Genomic DNA, 27,388 nt, shown 5'->3' with positions numbered 1-27,388 from the left:
TTTAGAAGTCACCTTTTCCTGTTTTCACTTTTGCAATGAACAAAGAGGTTCAGGAAATAATGATTGTTTTGCCATTGAAATTCCTCTCGCGCAAACAAAATTCTGTCTGGTTCTAAAATTAGCTCGCTTATCAAATGACTTGTGCCATAGACATGCATATAAAAAAAAAATCCATTCCAAGAAAATATTCTTCCAATCATGATACCTGTCATTGGTTTTGATTTTGCCAGTGTTTGCCTGTACATACATCTATATAAGTGTATTCATATATATATATATATATATATATATATATATATATATATATATATGTGTGTGTGTGTGTGTGTATGATATATTGTATGTATACTTTATTTATATAATATTATATCATACATACACGGTAAGTTTAAGTTTTTATGTTACAATATGCTATGCCATGTCCAAATAAAGTGTATGCAATCCATTTTCATCCTAGTCACCCTAAGTACACAGCCTCTTCTCCATGGAACAGAATCAGGGGTAGGTCAACGCCAAAGACCACCTGTTCAGAGGGAGCGAGCTGTCACCCTCCAAAAGGCCTCGTCTCCAGCAATGTCTCCCACAGAAAAGAGCATGACCCTCCCGGTATTGAGGGCGGGGCCAAATGTGGCGCCCTTTGCCGCCTTCCCTAATCACAGGTCAGAGGAGCAGTCCCACCACTGCACGTCACCCCTAGTTGAAGAGGTTGAGACTTCCAATCTCACTGATGGAGACATTTACGAAAACGTCAGTCTTCCAGGGCCCGTTACCGCGGAAACCCTTGTCGAGTATGTGCAGTCCAAAAAAGCCAGGAAAGAAGATGGCTTTTTGCATGATTTTGGGGTAAGTTACCTCCCTCCCCTCTTTCAGTAATGTTTTTGCCCATGTAAGAGAAGAACATCCCATATACCAAGCTTTAATGTAGTTGGACATTATTCTACATCGTTAGTTATTCTATATGCAACACAGATATTGCAGATATGAAGGGAGAAACATATTGATACAATATCGGTTCATCCTCTGCTTGCCACATCATAATATATGCCCATTGGTTTATGTGTAAAATTTGTGCATATTTGACTCATTGGCACAGAAACATTTTTAACCAAGGCAAGAATTGTTTTAGCACAAGAGGGCCTCAGCTGAAATACAAAATGCTTTATTCAAAATACCATTGCTAATATTATGTTACTAGCAGTTTGTGGATGTTACTAACAGTTTGTGGATGTTACTAACAGCCATGTGGATGAATAGCAAATACATGTGGATAAAATGTTCCCCAATATATTCAACAATGTGGACTTATGTCAAAGATTTGACTTTTCAAAAAAGTAGTATTAGCTATTGATAATTTTAGATATATTATATTTAAACCAAGAATCCAGACCAGTATTTTTATCTGCTCTATTCAAATAAAGCTAACCAGTCTATTTTTAAGCAAGTCGTTTCTTGGTGATGAGGGGAGTGTAGGCTGGCTCATGTGGTAATCTGTTTTACAATTAATAAGATTCTCTTAATTTCTTCAAAAGCTCATTAAAAGACATCATTTGAGATAATTAAGACACATTTGTCAAATCTTTGGCTCACATCTACTCATGCATCCAACAGTTACAATTCAGAGTATTCTCTGGAACTCACCAATATTGATGTACACAAATTGTCATCTTATTGGTGCTACAGAGGTAAAGTTAAGATTATAAAGAGGGGTAAATAACTTCCACATATAGCCATCAAAAGTGCCAAGAGCTTTTCCTACAGGAAGTGTTATACTGTACTCCATACACGAGCTAAGAAATAATTTATGTCATTCCGGCTGAGATACAAGTGCAAAAGGAAGTGATTTATGGAATTGAATCACTCAGTATCAATTTATTTTCGATCAAAACACAGTACCGTGTATCTGATAAGATTGATTCATATTATTCATGCCAGAGGAAGGACTAGATCTTTTGTGATTGACTTTTGTGTGGTCATTTACATTGGCCTATTAATATCGCCTTGCAAAACTCTTATACATTTATGTTATTGATACGCACGTATAGTCAGATTTATGTTGATGTGATTGGACTGAAACCTGATGATATGCCTATTGTGTTTGCTGTGAGTCCATTCTCTATTTATATTGTCATCAATATTGAGGTGATCGTTGTCTTCTTGTACCATAGGACAATGTCACAGTTACTCAATCTCAACATATTATAACTTATCTCTTCACTGTTTTAAGTAAAATTGTGACTGAAGTATGTTCTCACTCTCATTATGTCCTTAAGTTCCTGATCATTTCATTATTTCAGCTGCTTCCTGTTGATGAGCCAATACCACAGACTGTTGCATCAAAGCCTGAGAACAAAGCTAAGAACCGCTTCAAGAACATTGTGACATGTGAGTATTATAAAGCCAGGAATGCTTTACAGGAATTCAATCACAACAACAACAAAAACAACAACAAATTATAAAGTTTTCTAGATGTGATGGCGAAGAATAGTCAAGAGTAGCCATGGGTACTGAAAAAGACATGAAAAGCTTTTTATTTGTGACACTAACTTGATTCCATCTAGTTATTTAATGTTATAGATTATCATATTACAGCAAAAGATTGCATAAATGTTTTCCTTTTGTAGAGGCAGTATGAGTTTTGAGATGAAATGAGTTGTGAATTATGTTTTTACGTAGTGTATCTGTCATATGACAAAAACAGAAACATCGCCTCACAATTAAATCTAACCTTCCTTGTACTAATCTAAATGAATGAAGAAATGGATAGATACCACTAAAATCTAATGCAGTACAGTTGCCAGTGATACTGAGACACTAAAAGATGCATACATGTTTTGTGAAGATTTGAGGAGTAATCACTGTTGTTTCTTCCCCTTTTCTTTCCCCTTTATCTGTGACTGCATCAGATGATCACTCTCGGGTCGTCCTGAAAACCCTGGAGGGTGATCCTCACTCAGATTACTATAATGCCAGCATCGTTCGAGTAAGAAAAATGGAATTTCTAACCTGACATCAAAATTATGAGGAAATTATAGCTGAATGGAACACACAATTATGTATGGAAAGTGATGTTATGATACATTATATCAATTACGGAAGTACTCATGACACCATCTACTGATCTATTGAAGTTAACTGGGTTTGAAGTTTTGAGGTAAATGGTAGCTTACTTTTTTATGTGAGTTTCCTGCAAAGAGTACCACAGTACCTTAAAAAACACACACACATCAGCCAACACCCCTAAAACACACACACACACACACGCACACACACACACACACACGCAAAACTCCGTCCAATATCTATCTATTGAGTTTGATATGTCAGTATGGGAAAAACTTATATTAATCCGAACTGGCAGTTCAAAACTTTTTAGATGTTATAAAGTATGCTGCTTTGACTGTAGAATTGTTGATTATATTAATTTGCCTGCTTGATCTCCTTATGCTGACAAGATGATATGTGACCCGCTACAACAAATGGATCCAAAAGTCGGGAATAGGACATTTTTTTTTTGAAAATGGCATGACATAATTTCCTTACTCTTCTACTTTAATTTCATATATAACACAACTCATAAAAGTACTCGGTTGCGAAGATACCCAAGTGGTTGAGGAAATCAGAGTTTCGTGTAAAACGCCTTCAAAGTTTTCCACCCGACGCTATCACGATTAAGAGGAGGCGAGACAGTTTTCACTTCGTGACAATAGAAGGTATACTCCTAGCGACCTCCGCGATATTCATTTAAGCTTAGCGCCAGCGGTCTACGCACGACCAATAAGTAATCAGGATGCCATGCACTGACCAATAAGATCACTCCCTCGTTTCTACGGGCGGAGTCTAGCTGCGGCGCTAAATCCAAATCTTCGGACACGTTTCTGTTACGCTGAAAGTCGGAAAAACAAGGCCAAGAAAAACTCTGATTTCTTGCCTTTCCTTTGATCATTTAGCTTGGAAATTTTGCACATGATAGACAAAACATTAGACTACAAAATTACGCAAAAAACATAAATCCGATAGTTTTGACCAATTTTGATGATGTGATTTCAAAGTCATTTTTCTCGGCTAAACCGTCAGCGACTTTAGGATCCTTTAGTTGTAGCGGGTCATGTAGAATAAGATACACGAGAAAGAATAGGTTCGCTAGAATTAAGGGAAAGCGATCATGTGATTAAATACCCAGCTATTTTATGAGGCTTTTTCTGTGAGGATGCATCCATTTAATGCAGTTACTGACAGTACGGAGGAACTGATCTTGAAGCAAGCAATACATACAATGAGTAACCCCCATGAAGCCACATATCTTCATTCTGATGTACAAAACCTGGAAACAAAGTCCTCTCAGCTGAAAATTGCTCCAAAACTAGAGGAAAATGAAATGTGATTCTAATTGTTTGGTTTATAATGTCAAAGCATTGTTATGCCAGTTTTGATCTGATAATGAACTAAAGTTATTCCTGTGTCATTCAATGATTAATGATACATCAGGACTCGCCAATAAGGCTCTTCTCTGGTGGCCTGTTCAGGCCACTACAGTGTTTAGATTTGAGATTATTGGCCGAAAAAGAAGTGCAGTGGTTTGATATGAAATGATATATACAATATCAAAAATAACCCCCTTTAGAGATTTGGTAGCTGACTTCGGTCACCAAGCCGCTGCTAATACCTAGCCATGGACACACACACACACACACACACATACACATATATATGTATATGTATATATAATGTTAACAGCAGTTTTCTCCCTTACAATCAAAACTTGTATTTGACAATTCACTGTTCAATGTTTATAGTTTATTTGCTGAAACGTGGAATATGGAACACTAAAAACAAACAAACTTTAAATGTGAAAGATCAATATATATTTATAGTAGATCATGAAAAAAACTTATATGATTCAAATGACCGAAGTTAATCTAACATGATAACACTCTGTCTATCCAATTTCTTGTTTTCAGAATCATAAAGGAGAGAAAATGTTTATCGCTTCCCAAGGTATGCAAGCTGATTCAAACTTCTCACAGATTATAATTACTTCAGTTTTTCGTTTGTGTGTCTTTATGTTTTGCTTTTTTTTTTGTTACTTTTGACTGTACTGTATGATGGGCAATGCAAACGTTTCTTCAAACCATTCAGAAACTGTTTACATTCACTGAAATATGATGTAGTCATTTTAGTGCTAAGCTATGAGTTTTGGTTTTGAAAGTGAGCACATTTTGGAGGAAAATATAATAATTTTCCAATATATGAACGGAGAGGGCAACTTCTGGTTTTGTTCCATGTATAGAGCAATTAATGTATGTGATTGTTTATGTGATAATGCGCACTAAAGGAGAAATTCGTTTGGACTAAACAGGGGAAAATAACATTTTTTTTTTCTGCCCAGTGCTCTGGTTTGATTGGATGTTTCTTTGTCTTTTAGGTAGATTTTCGTCTTGCTAAAGTACAAATCTACGGAAGCTTTAAAGTGCCATTCGACTTGGAGACTTGGCGAGATAATTTATCTTGTCAAGTCAACATGATAGCTCTATCATGTCGACTTATCAACTTTATAAGTTGACATAGAGACAAAAATTATCATGTCAAGTCGACATCTAAAAAGTTACATGTCGTCATGGTGAGATAAGGTATTTTGCCAAGTCAACATCGAAAAAAGTTACATGTCGTCATAGTGACATAATGTATCTTGCCAAGTCGACATCTAAAAAGTTACATGTCATCATGGCGCATAAGGTATCTTGCCAAGTCGACATCTGAAAAAGTTACATGTCGTCATGCCTACATAACGTATCTTGCCAAGTCGACATCTGAAAAGTTACATGTCATCATGGCGACATAAGTTATCTATCCAAGCTGATATCTAAAAAGTTACATGTCGTCATGATGACATAAGGTATCTTGCCAAGTCGACATCTAAAAAGTTACATGTCGTCATGGTGACATAAGGTATCTTGCCAAGTTGACTTACAAAAAATTACATGTCGTCATGGTGCATGAGTCATCAAGTCTCCATTGCATTCTCTGAACATAAGAATTTCCCATTTTGTAAATTTCCTTGAAAGCTACATTTTTCTACCCTATACTCTAAGAGTTGTTTGACAAAGAGTGACAACTGTTCTGAATATACTCAGAGTTTAAGATGTGAAAATACATACTCTGGAAAATGAGAAATTTTGTGTAAAATGTGAATGGAGAACTACTAAAATTACTGTGATTTCATCAGCATTGCCATTTTGCATAACTGACAATGAAGTAATAGATAATGTTAATGATTGTAGTTTCCTTATTTACTCATGATTGGATCAATTATCTTTTTTTAATTCATCGTCTTCCATACAGTGTGTTCCTAAAAAGGAAAGGCAAGTTCAAAAGTCAACTGAACAATACATAGTTTTTTTTTTGTAATTTGTATAATGGAATAAAAAGTAGCTCTCAAGCTTTAATTTGACACCTTGCTTGCGTCAATGTTGACATGAGTTAGAGAGTTAGGGTTCTTTGAAACTTGGAAAAAGTAGATGTATCATTTTCCTTCAAAGAAACCTTACTCGATCTGTAACAAAACCCATGGCAATGTTGACGCAAGCAAGGTGTCAAATTTAACTTAATGAGCTACTTTTTAATCCAACACACAAATTACAAAAAAGAAAAACTATGCATTTGTGATATAATTTACCTTTGAGGTTTGGTTTCCCTTTTTTAGGAACACACTGTAGAAACACTGGACTGACTTGGGTGGAATTCCCCTTTTATCGAGGACTGCCACATAGGCATGAATTGGGAGATCATTATGCATTAATGCACCCCTTTCAGACACAAACTATAAGGGTCTAAGGTAGCTAATAATACAAACTGATACCAGACTGTATTTTCTGCTTGCAAAACGGGCAATCTCTTCCTTCATTCTCTTCAAAGAATGTGCTGCATGGAAGACAGAGTGTGTGCCCACATGGAATGAAAAAGCTGTCTTTCTTTCTATCACAGCATATCCCACACAATCCTTGTGATTCTTGCTTGATCAGAACCTATAAAAAGGGTGAGAGAGGATGAGGAGGAAGATGATCAAAATTAATACCATGGTATATATTTTGCCAAAAAAAAAATGAAATCAAAACCATCAAATATAACAAGTGAATGCGTGTGTGTGTGTGTGTCCGTCCGTGCGTCCGTGCGTCTGTCCGTGTGTGCTCAAAAAAATGTTAGAAAATGCTACTTCTCCGTCATTTCATGGCTGATTTTGATTTTGATTGTTTTATCTGATAGGGCTTGGTGAGGGCTTCCAAACTTCTGCATGAAATAGTGAAATTCATTAATTATGCAAGTTCATGCAAATTTATTCAGCTTGGATAGATAACTTATGTCACCATGATGACATGTAACTTTTCAGATGTCGACTTGGCAAGATACGTTATGTAGGCAAGACGACATGTAACTTTTTCAGATGTCGACTTGGCAAGATACCTTATGCACCATGATGACATGTAACTTTTTAGATGTCGACTTGGCAAGATACATTATGTCACCATGACGACATGTAACTTTTTTCGATGTTGACTTGGCAAGATACCTTATCTCACCATGACGACATGTAACTTTTTAGATGTCGACTTGGCAAGATACATTATGTCACCGTGATGACATGTAACTTTTTAGATGTCGACTTGGCAAGATACCTTATCTCACCATGACGACATGTAACTTTTTTCGATGTTGACTTGGCAAAATACCTTATCTCACCATGACGACATGTAACTTTTTAGATGTCAACTTGACATGATAATTTTTGTCTCTATGTCAACTTATAAAGTTGATAAGTCGACATGATAGAGCTATTATGTTGACTTGACAAGATAAATTATCTCGCCAAGTCTCCAAGTCGAATGGCACTTTAAAGCTTCCGTAGCTATTATGTTGACTTGACAAGATAAATTATCTCGCCAAGTCTCCAAGTCGAATGGCACTTTAAAGCTTCCGTACAAATTTATACTAAAATGCGCAATCAAACTGGCTGACTATTACTCTGTTTTATTTTTGTCCCCTATGATTTAGCCCCCAATACTGCTAGCATTGAAGATTTCTGGCGCATGATCTGGGAACAAAGAGTGAACGTTGTTGTCATGGTTACTAACACGATAGAGGCTGGAAAGGTAATTCAGTGAATATTTTGCAGGAACTGTGTACAGACGAAGAATAATCCCATGTGGCTTAAATGTATGAGAAAATCCATTCGACAGCATCATACATATTAAACAGGAAACTGAAATATTTCTTAAAGGATTGGATAGATTGACTAGTTACTGTTTATCTCAAAATGTGTAAATTACACACACGCACACGCACACACACAAAATTCAAAATTTCTTGGAGATCTCAATGTTCATTGCATGTTTTTAAAAACAAAATGATGAAATATAATTGCTTGATAGCTACTGGAGAGTGTACATACACACACACACACACACACACACATATATATATATATATATATATAAATATATTATATATAGCACCTTTAAAGCAAACACTATTGCATTTTGGTGTGATAATGGTTGAGAGTAGAAGAATGTATACTCGCGTTCAAAGGAATGGGTAGATTTATCCAAAGAGAAATTATGTGTATTTTTTTGTACTCTTCAGTCAATAATACTCTTGTGTGAACTATATCCTTCACAATGGGTCATTAATTTGTCTTCTGGGCCATGTTGCATTAAAGTTTAGATCAAACATTAGTCTCTGAATACTCAATTGTGATTGGCTGATAACTGACTTATGTTTGATCACACTTTTTTATGCAACAGAGTTCAGGTTTTGTTTTACACCCCTTTAGCAAACACGACAGGTATCTGTAACAGTAAAATGAATATAAATGTACCTCCTTGCCAAAATTTAAGAGTTAATATTATAAAGCTTACTGTGCTGGAATTGAAATTTAGCATCATTTTTTGTGTGGCATTTTTTTTTGTTGGAACTAACACTGTCTTGGTATTCATACCTGTAGGATCGCTGCACGGTGTACTGGCCAGAAAAGATGAGTAGCAGTGTCCGGTTTGGACAGATTGATGTGACTCTCAGGACGATTATGGACAGATCTGACTCCGTTCACAGAGTCTTGGATGTACGACAGGTGTGTCTCAAACCAGCATGAGACTGTCAAGACCGATTATTCCTGTGAAAATAGAAACAGATCTCAAGTTGTTGTTGTTTTTTTAATTTTGTGCTTGGTTACAAAAACATTCTGTGTATTCACTGGTAGAGAGATGTATGTTTGAGAAGGTATTAACAATCAACCAAACAAATACCTGTACCTTAAAACAAAATAAGCACGGATGCTGACTCTGTTATATCTGTTTAAGCATTTTTCAAGAAGCATTGACCTTTGACATTGTGCCACTTTCGTGTTCATGCATTTATTTATCACTTGATTGACTGGTTGTGTGATTGATTCCAAAGTATTATGCTTAAAACCCGCAGACTGAATTACATACATTTTTACACGAAACCAGTTCGAACACATCGTAATGTGTACAAAAAATTAAAAGATATAAAGAATAAAACGAAGAATATAAAGAATATTCATCTTGAATATATTGTGCAAGAAAATGGACCTCTACTACAACACAAAAACCTATATTAAGATTGCATTTTCTACTTACATATAATCGTAATAAAGGAATAAAAACTTAACAAAAAATAGTTATACTAAGAATGAAACTTAAAACGAACAATACATGGTCATAATCCATTTCATACATTCCATCCTTTCTCTCACACCACTGCTTTCATAACTGTATATTGAAATAATATCATTTCTTAAACATTGTTACTAAGAAAAAAAATGATGTATTTCTACCTTGCAGGCTCATTTGAAAAGGTAAGTTTCAAGGTCAAGTTAAAATTATCTGATTATTTTTCATCACAATATTGATAGAAAAAGTTCATGTACACAGTTAATAGTAAAGCACACTACATTGTTAAAATTTTCTGAACCACATGTACAAGTCATTTCAATCATGAAATACAGTGTCAAAAATGAAATGAAATTAAGAAAACACGTACTTGTAACTCGGTATCATTTACTATCATCTGTGAAAAAAAAGGAAGACACGCAGAAGTGAATGAACTCTTAATTTTAATCGTTTTTGTACCCATGGCAGGTGGGTGGGAGTGAAAAACTCACGGTTCACCAGTTTCACTTTCTGTTGTGGCCAGACATGGGGTCACCTCAGCAACCCACCACTCTCCTTAGCTTCACCCGCGCGGTCAAACAGGCTCACCAAAAATTCAAAGGGGGCCCAGGGGGATCTTCACCTATCCTTGTGCACTGCAGGTTAGTAAAGAGGATCATCCATGCCCCTCCCCCAATCAAACTCAGCATTTTGATGATAATGATTACTAGTATACGTGCGAAATCATCTAGCACATTCTCCATCCTTGGAAATACCAGTGATGATGAAATTATTATGTAATGGCAAAGCTTATTTGTGCAGGGCGAACTGCTGGACAAGTCGTTATTATCTCTAAAAAAGAGAGAAGAAATTCTTGGAAATAGATAATTGAAAAAACAAACAAACAGATCCTTCTCAATTGTCTGAAGAAAAGTTTTGTTCTTTGATGTTATGTGGCTATAACTGAATTTATTTGTATCCATTTCATTGCAGTTAAAAATCATCTTCAGTTTTATGAAGTAAAGAAAATGAAATAAGGCTTAAAATGAATGTGGGGTTGTATATTGGGAGTCAGAGGGAATAATAGTGAAAGGGAAAATATGATCAAACTCCCTTTCAGCTGTCTAACACATATTCTTTTCATTAGTGCTATGTGGCTATATTTGAATTTGTTATCACTTCATGTATTGTCATGTAAGTTTAGATCATCTTCGGTGTAATGAAGTTATAAAGACAATGAAATAAGGCTTAAAATGAATGTGACGTTTTATTTTGGGAGTCAGGGAAATTGGACTGAAAAGGGGAACATCATTATGACCCATGGTAGTGCCGATCCACACAACTTACTGTTGCAGTCTTCAAAATTTCTATATATATAATGTTTGCTCTAATTTGTCAGCACCCAAAGAAGCTTATGTGTGTGTGAAATGCTTTTATGTAAACTCAGTCATCATGTACTTTAAGTGTATTAAAGCAATGATACGATATATCATTGGAGGAGAAAGATCAACAATGATAAAAGGAGTATGTATACACATATATCGAAAAATGAATTGTAAGTGCATGGTCCTAGACCTGAGGGTGTTAATATAACATTATAGGTTGTACTGCTACCTACAGTACTATGGTTTTGCAACGGAAACACAATTTCACCCTTAAATCTGTGAAGATGTGAGTGAATTATAATGAATATGGCTGCATAGCAATATGTTGGATTCTAATAAAAAAGTAATAAAAAAGTAGTAACAAAAAAAAAGCTGTGATGGTCGCGTGACAACTTCATCTTGTACATAGCACATCCTTCGCTAACAAGTACACAGAGACTAAAGATAGGATCCTTAAAACTTCAAAAAGTAAAGGTTACGTAATGCACCTCACCCTCGTCTATGTTGAACACCCATGAAACGTTTACTCCTGATCTCTGAGGCAGATAATATCATTTGCCTAAAATTGCTTTCCATGGTTATTGTGTAGTGCTGGAGTTGGTAGGACAGGGACATTCATCACCCTTTACTGCATGCTGGACCAGCTCCAAGAGGAAGGGAGAATCAACATCTTTGGCTTCATCAAACAGATGAGGGAGGATCGACCAAAGATGGTTCAAACTGCTGTGAGTATATTCTAGGCGCTCTCCAGATACCTTCATTATTTTCTGAAGTCTAATCTTACCTTTTACCAAATGGAATTTCACAGCTCTTGTATCATGTCTTTGTGATTTTTGAAACTAAAAGGAAGCTGATGCAAACCAATCTCATGTAATGACTGGGTATGCCCTTTTTTACTTTGCACAGAGTACAGGTTGCAAGCCTGTAGGAAATACCATAATACATCCATTGTTTAGACAACGTAGTTATAAGTGCATCATGCTTATCATGTGTTAAATGGATGATGAAGAACTTTTGGTCGTTCATAATATGTTGTGATGTTCCCTGAACGTTCACTACAATTACATATTCATGTAATTCGATCTATCTGCCTTGTAAGATTACAATTTTTCTTAAAATCATCCAGAAGATGAATGAGATCAGCGAAGTAAAAGAAAGAAATAAAGATAAGCAGCAAGAATTCTGTTGGACTAAAATCAGGCAGCGGGCGTTGACTAATGTTGTGTCCATATCTGTGTCACCTGCTGCAGGACCAATACATATTCCTCCACACCGCCCTTGTAGAATCCTATCTGAGTGGGAACACTGAGATCCCCGTCAGAGAGTATCAGGACCATTTGATGTGGCTCCATCAAAGGGATGCACAGACAAATAAACTCAACGTTGAACTGGAGTTTGAGGTATTGCAGTTACAGCACTAATGAATTTCCATCACAAAACCAGTATACCTTAACATAAATATATTGACCTGCAGTAAAATCTCTATGTTTACTCATTTGCAAAATTCTCTAATACCCTCTTGATCAAATGCTTTTTTTCTTTTATTCATAATCTTACTAATCAAGAATTATTATAAGTATATCAACAGTTTATATTATCAAAAGTTGTGATTACGCAATTTCTAAACTGCCACAACTGACTATAATCACAGATAATTATGAAAACATTATTTAAAACTATTCAAACTACCTTTGGAACAGCAAAAAAGGTTGCCATTCACCATATTACTACATGCACGTGTTCACAAATAATATTTGGTGTCTCATTTCAAGGAGTATGATATAACTATTATGAGTAATAGTGAGTTGTAATAAGACCGATTCAACAAAAAAGTACATGTCTGTAGATATTTGAAGGTTAAGTGCACTCCTGTTATAAGAAACATAATCATATCAAAATTCTTATTTCAACGAAATCAATATTCAGGTTCCGCAATTATCTTCTACAGTGTACTCCCATAATAACTAACGTGGTTTCAGTTTAACAACAAAGTAAAAAGTCCTAACATTCAACAGCTCTTTATCTTTTATTGTTTAGTGTTGTCCGGTTATAGCGAAATCTTGATATAACGAAAGAAAATTGCTGATTGTGAGGACTTTGTTAAAATGGGAGTCGACTGGTATAGCCCATATCTTTTTACACTATACTATTTAGTTACAATGAAATTTTGTTCAAAGGAACAAAAAAAAAAAGAACACCTGTCCAAAGGACTTTGTTACAATGGGAGTTGATTGTACAATGAAACTAATGTTTGCCAGATTGAATGCTCAAGTACTTGTACAATAATACTTTTTTTTTTAAACTTCAAATACCTTGCGCTGCTTCTTGTGTCAGAAAGTAACATCTTTCAATCATTGTCTTAACATTTCTGAATTCTTCTATTGTTTAGATCAGTCTAGTTTATTGTTTTCATGTTGTAAATTGCAATATTGTGTAATCTCTGTTGTCCAGAGGCTGACCACACTGACCCAACAAAGCAACAGTAATGGTCAACCAACTTTCAAGGCTGCCCTGGAAGATTGCAACATTGATAAGAACCGGTACCAGAATGTCCTGCCAAGTACGTCATTCAAATTGATCACCTAAACGACATGATTACACAAAATGTTATGATTTATGGCATTAACCCCCCAGCAAATGGAAAAAAAATCCAATGATTTTTGCCCTCTTACATGAATAACTGAAATGCAAAGTTACTGTTTAAGTTTTTTTTTGGTGTTTTTTTTTTTGATTAGAAAATGTAAACCCCCAGCCGCCCTTCTGGTAACAACACATTTTATCCCTTCATTACATATTGAATTGTATCAATCGTAACGAATTATCCTTTAATGCACTCGCGAAGCAGAGATGTCTCTGTTGTTTATATTTTACATTTCATTCCCGATCTATGTGTTCCCAGGAAGAACAATACGATTCAAATTATTTTGTCCAGTTTTGGGTCCATGCTTGCTAGTTATATCTAGATAGTTAAAAAAAATCACGATTTGTTATCAAGTAATTCAATGAGAATTCATCCTAATAATTTCAAACCAACGAGAAAGATAAATCATGTTTGATGCAGCTTGATTCCACCAAGATTTCTGTAGGAACATTTCATCGTAATTTCAGTTTCCTTTGATGGCTCAACGTGACATGTTTATGTTGTTATTTTGACATTTGTATATACATGCATTTGAGTGATGCCTGCATGTAAACTTGACCTATAATGTTAGCGAGCCTGATTACTGTGTGTGTATGTTCCTCTATCCAACAGGAAAGGATGTCTGAACAAAAAGAGATTACAGGGTTTAGGTAATTTCTATCCTTTGACGATTATGTTCAGACATTTGTGCCAATAATTGGAAGAAGCACTTCACCATGCATGCCAATAGGTTAATTACGCCACAGGAAGGGTTAATGTAGAAACGTTATGGATAAAAACCTGATATCATGGGGCAATCGCATTAACCACACACCTTAATTTTCAAAGTTCAAAACCTCATTAGATGTTATGAGTAGAATCCAACTAAGAAATAGTCTCGTTCATCTGCATGCCATTTCGTATTTATATTTAATGTCATGCAAACATATATCTGAACTTATGACCGCAGTGGAGAGGAATAGACCATATCTCGTAACAAAGGGGGAGCCTGGAAGCACAGACTACATCAATGCATCATTCCTCAATGTAAGTATTCACAGGCTAGTGGATTATTTCTGTGACGACAAAGATCTCCTTGTGAATTCTTATATACTCAGGGGCTTATATGCTTGCTGCAAGTTGTAATATCATAAGCTATGATATCTGAATATGTTCCATGGATTATAAAACAGAAGAGGGTAGTCATACACAATGTAAAAGCTGCAAAAGCATTGAAATAAACAACTCAAAATAAAAAGACCCCCTCAATGCCTGTAGATTAGTATACAAAATATAGATGCACAGGATAGAGTGCGTTAGTGAAGGTGCGGCGCAATCGAGAGTATTGACAATGGTGCATGTTGCACCATTGTCAATACTCTCGAGCGCTGCACCTTCACTATTAACGCCACGAAATAATCCTGTGCATCATTTGTTTAATAAAATGGGTCGAAAACTAACAGCGTTCTTCACGTACCATTGTGGGTCAATACCAGTAAGCTACATGTAGCACTCGCTCAAAAGTAAGATGCCCGAAGATGTTCGTCCCAAACATTTACGCACGTCGCACTCGGAAATCCCGCACATAAGTACTGCACGTATAAGAGCATACGTACGCCACATGTTATGCACAAGAAAGGCCGGCTGGCAGCCCAAACTAGAAGTTGTTCACAGGATTGACAGCGCGTATAGTAGCGCGCGACGCACTTGTAACAACTGATTGAGCGTGCACTGCTAGTGTAAACATTGTGACGTCAGTGACTTTACGCTTTTTGCACGGCGGGCCGGCCCGGCGTGCATGTTAGTAAGAAATTAATGCACGCACACGTGACTCACTCCGCGCTGCCAATTGGCTACATTCTTGAACCCATTTTATAAAAAGTGTTGTCTTTCTTTGGACTGAGATTTGTATTGACCTACTCTTCCAGATTCCTAGCATATAGGATGCCTGTCTTGCATTCTGTTTGAGGTATTTTTTACATGTTACTCTGTATTGTCTGATTTCACTCATATAACTGTGTTGGAATAGTGATGTTCACATCTAGATCCCTTTACTTATAAGGTTTACAAAACTTGAAGTTTTGTAAACTACGATAGTCCCTAACTGCAAGTTAGTGTAGATGTAGAGGCACATAGTTTTGAAAACTACGACAAAACCTTAAGGCGAAGACATCACGACAACACCATAAGATTTCTTAGGGTTTTGTCGTAGTTTCGTCGTGGTTTTGGTAATGCCCCCTACAGAGCGCCAAAACTACGACAAAATAATGTGAACGGAGTTTTGTTAACCACGACGCTCAATTTTCCCACAATTAGACGCGACCGTGGGTGCGAAATAGGCGCCCTTTATTTTCTATCGTAGTTAGCATTAACTTGAAGTGTTGCTAACTGCATGTTGGAGTGAACGGCATCGAAGTTTTGTCGTGGTTAAGGGAAAGAATCTTTACGCTCGTAGTTAGTATAACTTGAAGTTTTGGGATAGGTGTAGACATGGCTAATGTCTTTCCTATTCCTCGTATATGGTTTCTATGTCCAATCTTTCTTGAATGAAGTTTGTTATGTCCTGTCTCACCCCTTTCTCTTCTGCATGTGTATATACTGAGTGTATATCCTGTTCCTTTTCTATATAATTATAGTTGCATACAATTTGAATTCTCCGTTACTCTTATTTGGTGTTTGTAGATAGTGTCCTATCCCACTCTCCATTGCTTAGATTCTATGTCTGGTCTATATAGTATGATATTTGCAATGCCCTCTTAATAGTCTCTTGATGTTTTCAACAGGATTTCTCTCTGGTCTGACTCTTGTGGTGTGCTGTCTTTCTCATGCCTAAAGTTTGTAATGGGTTCTCTCTCTCTCTCTCTCTCTCTCTCGGAAATGTTTAATGTTTCTCTCCTGTCATGCCTGTGTAAGATTTTTAATGAGCTGACCCTCTCTTTTCTATTGTTTGCAATATGGTTGTTTCTCTCTCTCTTGCAAAAATGATTGTAATGGCTGACTCTCTTTCACCTAAAGTTGTATTGGGTAGTCTCTCTTCGTGCTCTTGTGTAAAGTTCGTAATAGGTTGTCTCTCTAGTGGGAAGTTTGTAATGATTGTCCCTCTTGTCCAGTGTTTGAAACTGGATGTCTCTCTTGTGTAAAATTAGTAAAGGGTTGTTTCTTTCTTGTTTGAAATTTGTAATGGGTTGTCTTTTCTTGTCATAAGTTTGTAATGGGCTGTCTTCTCTTGTCTAAATTAGTAATGGGTATTTTCTCTCTTGTCTAAAGTTTGAAATGGGTTGTCTTTCTTGTCTACATTTGTAATGGTTGTCTGCCTTTTGGCTCAAGCTTGTAATGTTTGTCTCTCTTTTGTCTAATATTGAAATAGGTTGAACACCTCTTGTTTTAAATTTGTTATTACTCTTCTCTCTGTTTGCGCAAAGTTTGTAATGGTTGACCTCTCTTTTCCAACGTTTGTAATAGACTGTCGCTCCCTTTTCTAAAAAAATTAATCGGTGGTCTCGCTCTTGCATAAAGTTTGTATTTTTTTCTATCTTGTCTCAAATTTATAATGGGTTGTCTTTATATTTTGTTTACTTTGTAATACGTTGTTTCTCTCTTGTCTAAAGTTTGCAAAGTGTCGTCTCCCTCTTGTATTTAATTTATAATGGGTTGCCTCACCTTGTCTAAAGTTTTCAAATGGCTATCTCTCTTTCACCTAAAGTTTGTAATAGTTGTCTCTCTCCCGTATAAATTTTGTAGTGGGTTCTCTCTCTCTTGTCTGAAGTTTGTAATGAACTAGCCCTCTCTCTGTCTGTCTGTCTGTCTCTCTATCTCGTCTGAAGTTTGTAATACCTTGACTCCATCTTACGTTAATTGTACTTTTAATGTTTTGTCTTCGTCTCTCGTTTTCTTTCCTGTTCTTTGTTGTTCTTTCCATTTCTTTTCTCCATTTCATATTGTCTTTTTTCTTCTTCACATGTTTAACTTTTGTCTAAATGTACAATGTTCTCTTTCTCTGCATTCATATCTGTACGTGTTATTGTTCTGTTTTGCCTGAACCTTTTTCCTGCCTCTCTCTCTCTCTCCCTCTCTCTCGACTATAGATTGTAATTTCACGTTTCCCTTGTCTGAAAATGTATTTTTCATTGTAGTGTCTACTTTGTAATATAATTTCTCACAATCTCTTGTCTTAAATATGTAATGTCTTTTATCTTCCTCATCATTAGTTTGTTCTGTCCTTTCCCTCCCTCGATCCCTTCATGTCTATATCTTGTCCAAGCTTGTAACATCCCATCTGTCACTCTCTCCATCAGACATTCATGAGGAAAGATGTCTTCGTGGCAACACAGATGCCCCTCCCACACACAAGAGGAGACATCTGGAGGCTCGTCTACGACTGGAAGTGTCCCGCCATTATCATGCTAAATCGGATGGATGAGAATGACGAGGTATGCCATCTCACCTCAAGGATAGTAAACTCCCATCGGTAGTACATGAAAAGTTCTTCAATGAGAAAAAAAGATATGAAGAGTTTGCTTGCAACAACCGATAAGTCCATATTTGCCAAATGGAGATATTTGCGATTAAAGGTCAAGAAAAATAAAGAGAATAATAAGAAATTTTTTGCTTCTTTTGACCATAACTTCAAAAATGTACCTGTATATGTAGTGACCAATGTATCATTTAAAAGGTATTATTTTGTACTTTATGACAGAGATCGTACTTCAAAATCTTCAAAAATGGACTTATCGGTTTTTGAAAACAAACTCTTCATGTATTGCCAGGATCCTGTGCTTATACGTGTAGTACAATAACAAGTGATCAACAATCACATGACCATGTTTGTCCAATCGCTTCCTAGTATTATACCAACCCATTTGATATATTTGGATGCAAAGCAAGACACTTACCGACGACAAGAAGTCACTGTCCTGATGAAATGGGTAAAATTACTTCTTAATTTATGCTTTTTTGCCCCTCTGCTAGTCTTGTGCCCAGTACTGGCCCAATCAGGATTCTGCATACTTTGGGCCTCTCTGTGTTACCATCACCTCAGCTGAGGTGAGAGGACAGGACTACGTGGTCAGAGAGTTTCATGTGAAAGGAGATGAGGAGGAGGTGAGTTGGGGCTTTTGTACATCAGGTAATGTCATGACGTGGATCATGTGATTCATTAGCATGAACTTACAATTATCATCAGATTCACTTCAGTTGCCAAATTTGTAATCAAGATTACAGAAATTGACCAACCAATGGATACATCCCATTGCAGTGGCGGATCCAAAGGGGGCGCACCGGGCGCAACGCGCGCCTTGCACCCCCCGCCCCCCTTTTAAGGATTTCCTGGATCCACCCCTGCATTGAACTTTTCAGCTTTAGGATTGGATCTGAGAGTTAATTAGTGCTGTCATAGGTAAATAGGTAGAGAGAGCAAGTTATACTTAATGTACACATCAAATTTTCAGCCAATGCCAAAGTGCTAATCCCACAGTGCTAGGTATACTTGGAGACTGAAAAATGATAGAAGTTGTTAACCTCAGCCAACAAATTATGAACTTTTCATTTGCCGAGCGCTTTACTTTTATCTTAATTGTTGAGTTTTTTCATCAGCATTCAAATATACATCCAAACTTGACATAGATTCAAAGTTAGCCAGCCCACTAAAACCAACGGGCAGGCCATGGTGACACAATAGGGATAAGGGGGATTTCTTAATCTCTGTTCATTGACAATAAGTTTCGAGACATGAATTCCAAATAGAAAAGAAAGCACTCCATTCAGAGTGGGACGCCGCGCACTGAACTGAACAAAACTCACGAAAAGGTAAACAAGTAAATTGGGATGCGTGAGTTCTTAAACAGCGAAATGTAGTCATGCCTAATGCCCCCTTCTGCCACTATAACCGTCAGAGGGTCGTCTGGTCACCAAAATGCAAAAATTGGGGACTCCGATTAGTTCTGATGAAATCTGAGCCGACTCAGAGACTCGCGCCAAGGTTCACCCGGGTTGATACCAGCGCCAGAAGAGCCCCTGTAATTGAACTCAATTTAACCCATCCGATGACTGTTGATCATCAGACAATCATCAGACTGTCGTAGGATATCAGATGCACACACCTGATAGTTGCACAATATAAATCTGACACACATCGGACTGACTCAACACTTATCTGTCGCATCTGACAAGACTTGCGACTGGAAATGGCATCCGATGGTGAACTAAGCTCTGAGCTTAGTTCCTTTGTTAGACAATCTTCCCTCATCAGATCACTGACCTTGACACTGACCGCATAGTCGACCAACACAAACTGGATTCCTCAGACTGCGATATAATACACTTCAGTGATTGACTGGAAGAAAAACCAAATGAGCAAAAATCCCTACGGAAGGAGGATATAAGCCTACAGTGAAATCTGAAAATAACGATTGGAATTGGATGTGTACTTGGATGATACCCCAGAAGCAAAATAATAGTATGTTCGTGTCTATGATAAATAAAATCAGTGAATTTACAGGCAAATCTGCGGAGAGATGACAATAAGTAGCAACAGAAATGAGGAGATACTCACTGAAAGAGTATTTATCCCTCTGTTTATGAGGTTTGTCCAGTGAAATTGCATGTATAACAGAAGTAAGTTTCAAATGTTCATCCAAATGTTCATAAATAAACCCACCTGCGCTTGTGAAGCTTATTTAGCTGACGATTTGAAAATGTCTCACTGTTGGGTTCTCTCAACACCAGGCGGTAGTGGTGAAGCAGTACGAACTCTTGGGATGGGAGGCTGGGCAGGCCAGACCCCCATCTGTCAAGCCAATTGTAGCTGTGATGGATGCTGCATGTGAATCAGTGAAGAGGTCAATGTCCACTGGGCCAATCATCTTGCACTGCATGTAAGTGAAAAACGTTGCAATGAATTGCAACTATGTCAAGGCGTCAGACTTTTCTGACAGTATTGAGTGACTTAAATCAATTTATTTCAGAAAGATGTCACACACAGACTGAAGAACGAGATTAATAAGAGAATCACTACAGTTCACGTGCCAAAGGTACAACATAAGTGAAATGCCTTTTCAAGGTGTCTCAAGTGTGTTTATCTCATACTCAAAAGACCATTGTCTGTTATCACATATCACCGTCAAGTGGTCTTTTCTAATCAGCAGTCCCATTTTGTTTTGTTTAGGTAATTTTTCGTAAGTTATCCAACAACAAGCAAATAATTTTTTGTTTAGCCCTTCAGTGAAACTGCCTTGTTTCAAAGATAGCATCAGGGATTCCGTAAAGCCCTAAAAAGGAAAAAGGATTGTATAACTACTCTGTTGATGACATTGTGAGATGATAGTCCTGATACTAGGATTACAGAATAATCCGCCCCACTCCTCCTTCTTTCATGGGACAGGAATGGCGTCGGGCGAAGCGGCGTGTTTGCAGCTGTCTGCTCTGCAGCAGAGAAAATGATTTCTGACAGCAAAATTGACATCTTCCAGGCTGTGATGAGGCTGCGGGCAAACAGAGCCAACATGGTGGAAAGCCTTGTAAGTACACAATGTCCTGATGTCTTGTCTGTTGTCATGTCATACCTCCCAAGTTCTTCCCAACAGTATTTTACAATCGAGAATCTTATGTTGTTGACTACATTGGTCAACCTCTCCTGACTATAGCTACCTGCTCAAACTTAACTGTCCAATCAGTGGTCAATCTTGACTGACATGGTAAGTTCCCCAATCTGGTTGACTTCAATGTTAACTCCTCTAATTACATGGTCAAACCGTACTGATTATTTGGATTCGATTGATCTTCTTTGGTTGTTTTAATAGTCAATGTCTATGGACTACTTATAGTTAATCACCGGGTTGATACCCACTTAAGCTCCTACTTTACCAGGCAGTCAGATACTTACCAGAAGGATGGGAAAATTGATTACACATTCAGAAAGGTACTATGTACCATTTGCAGCAGCGATTTAAAAACATTTCGAGTTATTACATTTGATACATGTGTGTGGGTGAGTTGTATCACGAGACATCCTACCATACTAGTAGTAATATTTTGCAATAAAGCCTAAAATATACGGAGATATCACTATTTTTCTCACTAAACCATAATTGTAGATGGTTATGTCTAGAAACAAGTTTATTATAACTATTGTTCACATTTTGTATAGTAACAGTACTTCACATTGATTACACTAATCAACATTTTTACTGTGGTTGTTTCTATCCCTAACTCACATTTGAAAACAATTTTGAAGCACTTAAGCTGGTTTTTTTTTTTTTTTTTGCAAATGGTAAATAATGCCTTTAAGTACCAAAATGCAAAAGCCTCCCCGTGCCCTGCCCTTCATGCATAAAGTGACTTAAATTTCTTGTAGAATCCCATTCTTGTTTGCTTTCAAAAAGCTTTGTCTTGTATGATTATGAAGGTTTTACTTGGGACAAACATCCTGAACCATTTTAAAGTCCATGTGTACTATTGTATGCTCATACATTACTTTGAAAATCAGACACAAGCTGTCTTCCTTCTTATTACACAACATTTTTTTTTTAAATCATATACAGAGCACACATAATATATACACAAATGACATAAAAAGTTTAAGGTGTTTCAAAGTATGTTTTGTAAGTTTTGTGTGCATTTTGTTTTCCGTATCTGTACCATTTTAATCACAGAAGTTTGTACAAACTAGTCTTTTGAGACTCATTCACAGTTTGCTGTTTGTGCAGACATCTGAAGTAATGACAAAATAAAAGAAGGGAGTGAATACCAGTATATATCTTAAAACATGGTGCGATTAAAGCATTTTGTGTGTACATTGTACATGGTGCTTTGTCATATCAGAGTAACTTGAAAAATTAGAATGCAGTTATAGATCCAAATGTTTGCAAGTGTTATATATTACATAAAATGAAAAAAAAAGCAAAATAAATGATACGTTTTATTTCTCATTTATAGGAGCAATATATGCTTTGCTATGATGCCTTGGCTGAACATATGAAGAAGTTTGAGGAATATTCCAATCTGGACCTCTGATTGGATGCAATGATCTAATGTCATCCTATGGAACATGGACAAGATTTGGGTTGCTTGAGTTCTTGAATCCTGATCATGGTATGTGTTTAGCAAACCAACTTTGGATTGGTGATTGCAAAGAAAGAATGACGGCGACTCAAGTTTGAAAGTAACTATGAGACTAGAAATGTGTGATCATCAACAGTATATAAATCATTAATGACAGTCAACCTATAAAGCCAATTAGATATTTATTCAAAGTATGAATAGTAGCTTTGTCTTCCCGTAGTCCACTCAGTATTTTAAAATTTCGAGATGAATGAAAATCTATTGTAAGGGCAGTTTGTAGATTTGCGGCGAAGTTGTGGCAAGAGGACACTTCAGAAAATGATTATTTATTGAATATTGTGTTCAACACCAGGAAATAGCAACGCCAGAAAGTAATATGCACAATATTATAAAAAGGTAATATGGATCCTAGTCATATGATTGGCTGGGAGCAATCACGTGACCAATCTTTCATCTTGCCTAACATGCCCATCGGGCGTACGTTTTTACCATCGACTGCAGGCTAATGTAATGTCCGCTCCGGGATACGCACATGATTGTGGCTTGTGGCTTGTGGCTTGCTGTAATCACGCTGACTGACATTACAGTACAGTACATTGCGTACTTTAACATTGCACACTCAGTTACGGTATAAGTACACACACAGTCACCTGTTTACTCTAAACAGTGTGTTTCGAACATCCTTTGAACATCTGAGCTTTTTTAAAAGCGCCTTTTACATGAAGCTTACAAGTAGGTTATTTATCCATAAAATGTAAAGGAAAAAGTTCATAGAACTATCTTATAGAACAAATAATGCACAGGTCAATGTTCGGGAGATTAGTCGAAATGCAGCTCACTCTCGAGTATTCACAATGTTGTGCAACGAGCACCTCGTGCATATCAAACCATTGTAAATACCCTCGAGTGCGCAGATCTCCGCTACCACCCTCTCACTTGTGCGTTATTTGTATATTATGTTCAGGACAGGAAACTAAGCGAAGTGCTGACATCCGCAGAAAGAGGAAATTGTATGAAATGTTACGGGCTGCCTCTAAGCATAAAAGATCATGGTATTATGACCGATGAAATAGTAGACTGTATAAAAACTTACGATCACATCTTTCACAGTATGAAGTACTGAATGGCCGTATATATTAATGTAAATCCATGAATTGTGAACCTTGGAAGTAATTAAAAATTTCAAAGATGGCTGAAATTGTTTGAAAGCTAATCAACTCCTAGGTTTAAAGGTTTGAGAAAGGACAGTTATTTGTGATGTGCCATTGCCATTATGAAAGCCATATAATGTCACGAATGTCGGGAAAATAACTTTTGTTTTGTTTTGTTTTGTTGTTTTTTTTTTTTCAGATATGAATTCGTCATATGCTAATCTTTAATTTTAGTAATACATAATTTTCTCTGCTTTGTTATAAGGAAAATATCTTGAAGCAATTCCAATGGTAGAAAACTGTAGAGGTCTGCCACAGTCTATTTCATTTGCAATTTTCTTCCTTTTTTGACCCCTGACTTTATACGGCTAATGCGATGACGCGCCGCATTTCATATCTACCGTTGATGTTTATGAGACTGTTGTTCAAAGCGACTCTCACATACAAGTTTGTGTAAATGCGACATGTATAGGTAACCCATCATTTCATGGCCCTGTAGCTATTAAAATCTTTAAGCAGATTTTGAATTCAAATCAGTGTCTAACTGGAAATTACTTAAACCTTGCTTGTATTTACATTTGTTCTGCCATAAGTCCATCATACTTTCACTCAGAACAGATTTGTGTTGAATATTGTCCAGTCATGAAAAAAAAAATGAAGCCTGGCCATAATGTAAGCCAAAGTTAAGGCAATATTTGGATAAGATCTCATATAATTATATTCTTCTTTTTCTTTGTTCAATAACTGACCATATACATGTATTGATTTCTTTTCTTTTCTTTTGTTTTTAGAAAAATACGTACTGTATTGCTGAAGCGGTTACTGGTACAATATGGTTTAAGTACAGTAATATATTTACCAAAATAAGCAGGAACTTTTGTGTTTTCAGATAATGATTACATGTTGTAAATATTCTGTACATTACTGTAGTTAGGTACAAATGTATTTGTTCCAATAAAAAAGGTGCTTCATGTGATTTAATCACATTGGTTTCATTGTTCATGAGTACTTCATGAGGATATGCATGGAATCATTTTTTTTTTCATAGATTTGTAATCTTAACAGTTTAGCAAGATGTTACTACTGGAGAGAAGTCTAATCTTTATATGACTGTTTTGACATACTATATAATGTTTTATTCTTATTACAAAGGGATCTTTATTCTATTGCGATGTATGTGGAATATGCATTTTTTCATGATATATTTTGTAAACTTATGTTCCTTTTTAGAATGAAATTGAATGAAGTTTGAAAAAAAAGAAAGTATTTCTTATGACATCACATACTCTATCGCAACGTGGGGCTAATTTCTGTTCCCAGAAGGCATAGATTTTGCAGCCAATTATGGTGTTAAACCTGCTAAACTTTTTTCTTCTTCAAAATGTGAAGAGCATATAAATTTTATACTTAACAGACATGTGCAACCTGTCAAAAATTACTTTCTAAATACCTGTAGGTACAGAGATGAAAAATGTGAGTATAAACGTCTAACCTTATATCCACAACAGGTTTTTCACTGAAGAAAGCAATGAATTTCACAAGATTTGTTTTAATTTCTACAAAATTTGAGTGTATTGTTATGGAGATTACTAATTGCATTGACCTAAAATTGAATTGAAAAGAAAAAGAGTGAGCTGAAAATGGAAATGAATTAAATTGCAGTGTAGGGCAATTCTGGGAAGATGCAAACAAGCAAAACAAACATTCCCATAGCACTCAGATAAACACACACATGCACACACATATGTGGCTGCACATGGTTCAGAACCTTTGGGTTATACGGCAACTATTATGTAGATCAAATACAACTTTTATAACAACGCCTCACACACTGCCGCTGTTACTGTTATGCATATTTGGACTTTGTTTTTAGCTTTTGAACCGGTTAATCGACAGGTGTGAAAATAATTGTGATTATTTTTTGTCATCTTCAAGTGATTTATTTACAATTAAATAAATGAAACAGTGATTTAATAAAGAAAGTGGTATTTTCCTATTGGAAACTCATTTTTGCTGCAGTGTTCATGTTTCATGTGACTTTTTGTATGAGATTGTCATATCGATATGTTAATCTATATTTATTATGCTTGTTATGTTTATGTGGAAAATATGTGATGAAGAAGAGAAGTTTGTTCCGCTAATGGAGAGTTGCTTTATAGTCGACTCAGAATTAATGTACATAATTATTTTGTTGCTTCAGTTGTCAATTGTGTATTAATAGGTTGACATTGTATATTTACGATACACTTTATTTTTTTTTCCATATTCGTTCTGCAGGTTTTTCACCTGTGTACATTTAAACTTCTTTATCCCAAAATGCGCCTAATAATTAGTGAACACATGACATATTAGACATTTAAGGCAATGCATTTGGTCATAAAGATTAAAGGTTTTAGATTATGCGTACTCTAACATACAAACATGTAATACACGAGAACATCGTTATAATCAGCTGCTTGGAATTGAAATTTCTTCATTATAACACATTTCGTTGGTCACAGATTGTACACAAATGGAAATCATCATATGCAAATTTATTTGTTCTTCTTATCAAATCAAATAACGATAGGCCTACATACACGCATACAATATTCATCACCAGCAATATCACAAGTGGCACAACAGGGGCTGGAAATCGATATCACTGGAAACAAAAACCAAAAATTTTATAAAGTGTTATTTCCTCAACATCCACTCGCGCATGTATATTGAATGAAGGTAAAAAGATCTATGCAATGCAAATGCATGTCAACTTATGTTGATTAAAGGTATTACTTACCATTTGCAGATGAAACAAAAACCGAGCTTTAGTTCTTCAAATTAGCCTGAGTTATTAAATATCAGTTAAGATAGAAACAACCAACGTAAGAATTTGAATCTACAAAATGGCTGAGCAAATGTGAACAATAGTTATAATACAAATGTTTCTAGACTAAACCGTCTACAGATATTATATACTGGAAAAAATATATCTCCTTATATTGTATATCATTGAAAAATATGTATATGTGAGATGATTTGTGATATAACTAACCTACACATAAGCATCAAATGTGATATCGCGAACATTTCTAAATCACTGCTTCCAAATTTAAACAGTACCTTTAATTGTACACGGTGTACATTCATCATCACTTTCCTGGCAAACAGAATTGGTGATAAATATGTCCCATATATATATATTTGCTATTTTCCACACACACACACACACACACACACACACACACACACACACACACACATATATATATATATATATATATATATATATATATATATATATATATAAACACCCACACACAGAATGTCAAGCACCGCTTGTGTCCATTGTGTCCTTTATTAATTGCTTTTGTAACATATGGAAACAGGCAAGCTGTGCTCAATTTGAAGGGTTGTGCATTACAGTATTTTATATCTTTTGTTAATCAAAGTGGCAATGCAGCAGTTATTGAGAATGAAGTAAACGAAAGATCTCGGTTTGGATTTCTTTTGTTTTGTGGGCACATCCAAGTG

The 27,388-nt window shown here is 36.1% G+C and overlaps 1 protein-coding gene across 1 annotated transcript in view; it reads left to right on the top strand.

Annotated features, from left to right (window-relative positions):
* The window catches only part of LOC140237167 (uncharacterized), a 51,239-nt gene extending 28,563 nt beyond the window's left edge, over positions 1-22,676 (top strand). Inside the window, exons 15-30 of the mRNA XM_072317109.1 lie at positions 494-843; positions 2,295-2,382; positions 2,904-2,980; positions 4,959-4,995; positions 8,047-8,144; positions 8,996-9,121; positions 10,152-10,324; positions 11,637-11,772; positions 12,298-12,449; positions 13,510-13,607; positions 14,638-14,714; positions 17,963-18,097; positions 18,636-18,767; positions 20,391-20,539; positions 21,046-21,181; positions 22,599-22,676. Coding sequence (XP_072173210.1) covers positions 494-843; positions 2,295-2,382; positions 2,904-2,980; positions 4,959-4,995; positions 8,047-8,144; positions 8,996-9,121; positions 10,152-10,324; positions 11,637-11,772; positions 12,298-12,449; positions 13,510-13,607; positions 14,638-14,714; positions 17,963-18,097; positions 18,636-18,767; positions 20,391-20,539; positions 21,046-21,181; positions 22,599-22,676 — 2,042 coding nt within the window. The remainder of the gene's footprint in view (positions 1-493; positions 844-2,294; positions 2,383-2,903; positions 2,981-4,958; positions 4,996-8,046; positions 8,145-8,995; positions 9,122-10,151; positions 10,325-11,636; positions 11,773-12,297; positions 12,450-13,509; positions 13,608-14,637; positions 14,715-17,962; positions 18,098-18,635; positions 18,768-20,390; positions 20,540-21,045; positions 21,182-22,598) is intronic.
* Positions 22,677-27,388: the final 4,712 nt, after the last annotated feature.

This window comes from Diadema setosum, chromosome 13 (assembly GCF_964275005.1).
Source record: "Diadema setosum chromosome 13, eeDiaSeto1, whole genome shotgun sequence".
Lineage (NCBI taxonomy): Eukaryota > Metazoa > Echinodermata > Echinoidea > Diadematoida > Diadematidae > Diadema > Diadema setosum.
This window is presented reverse-complemented; position numbering and strand designations above follow the sequence as displayed.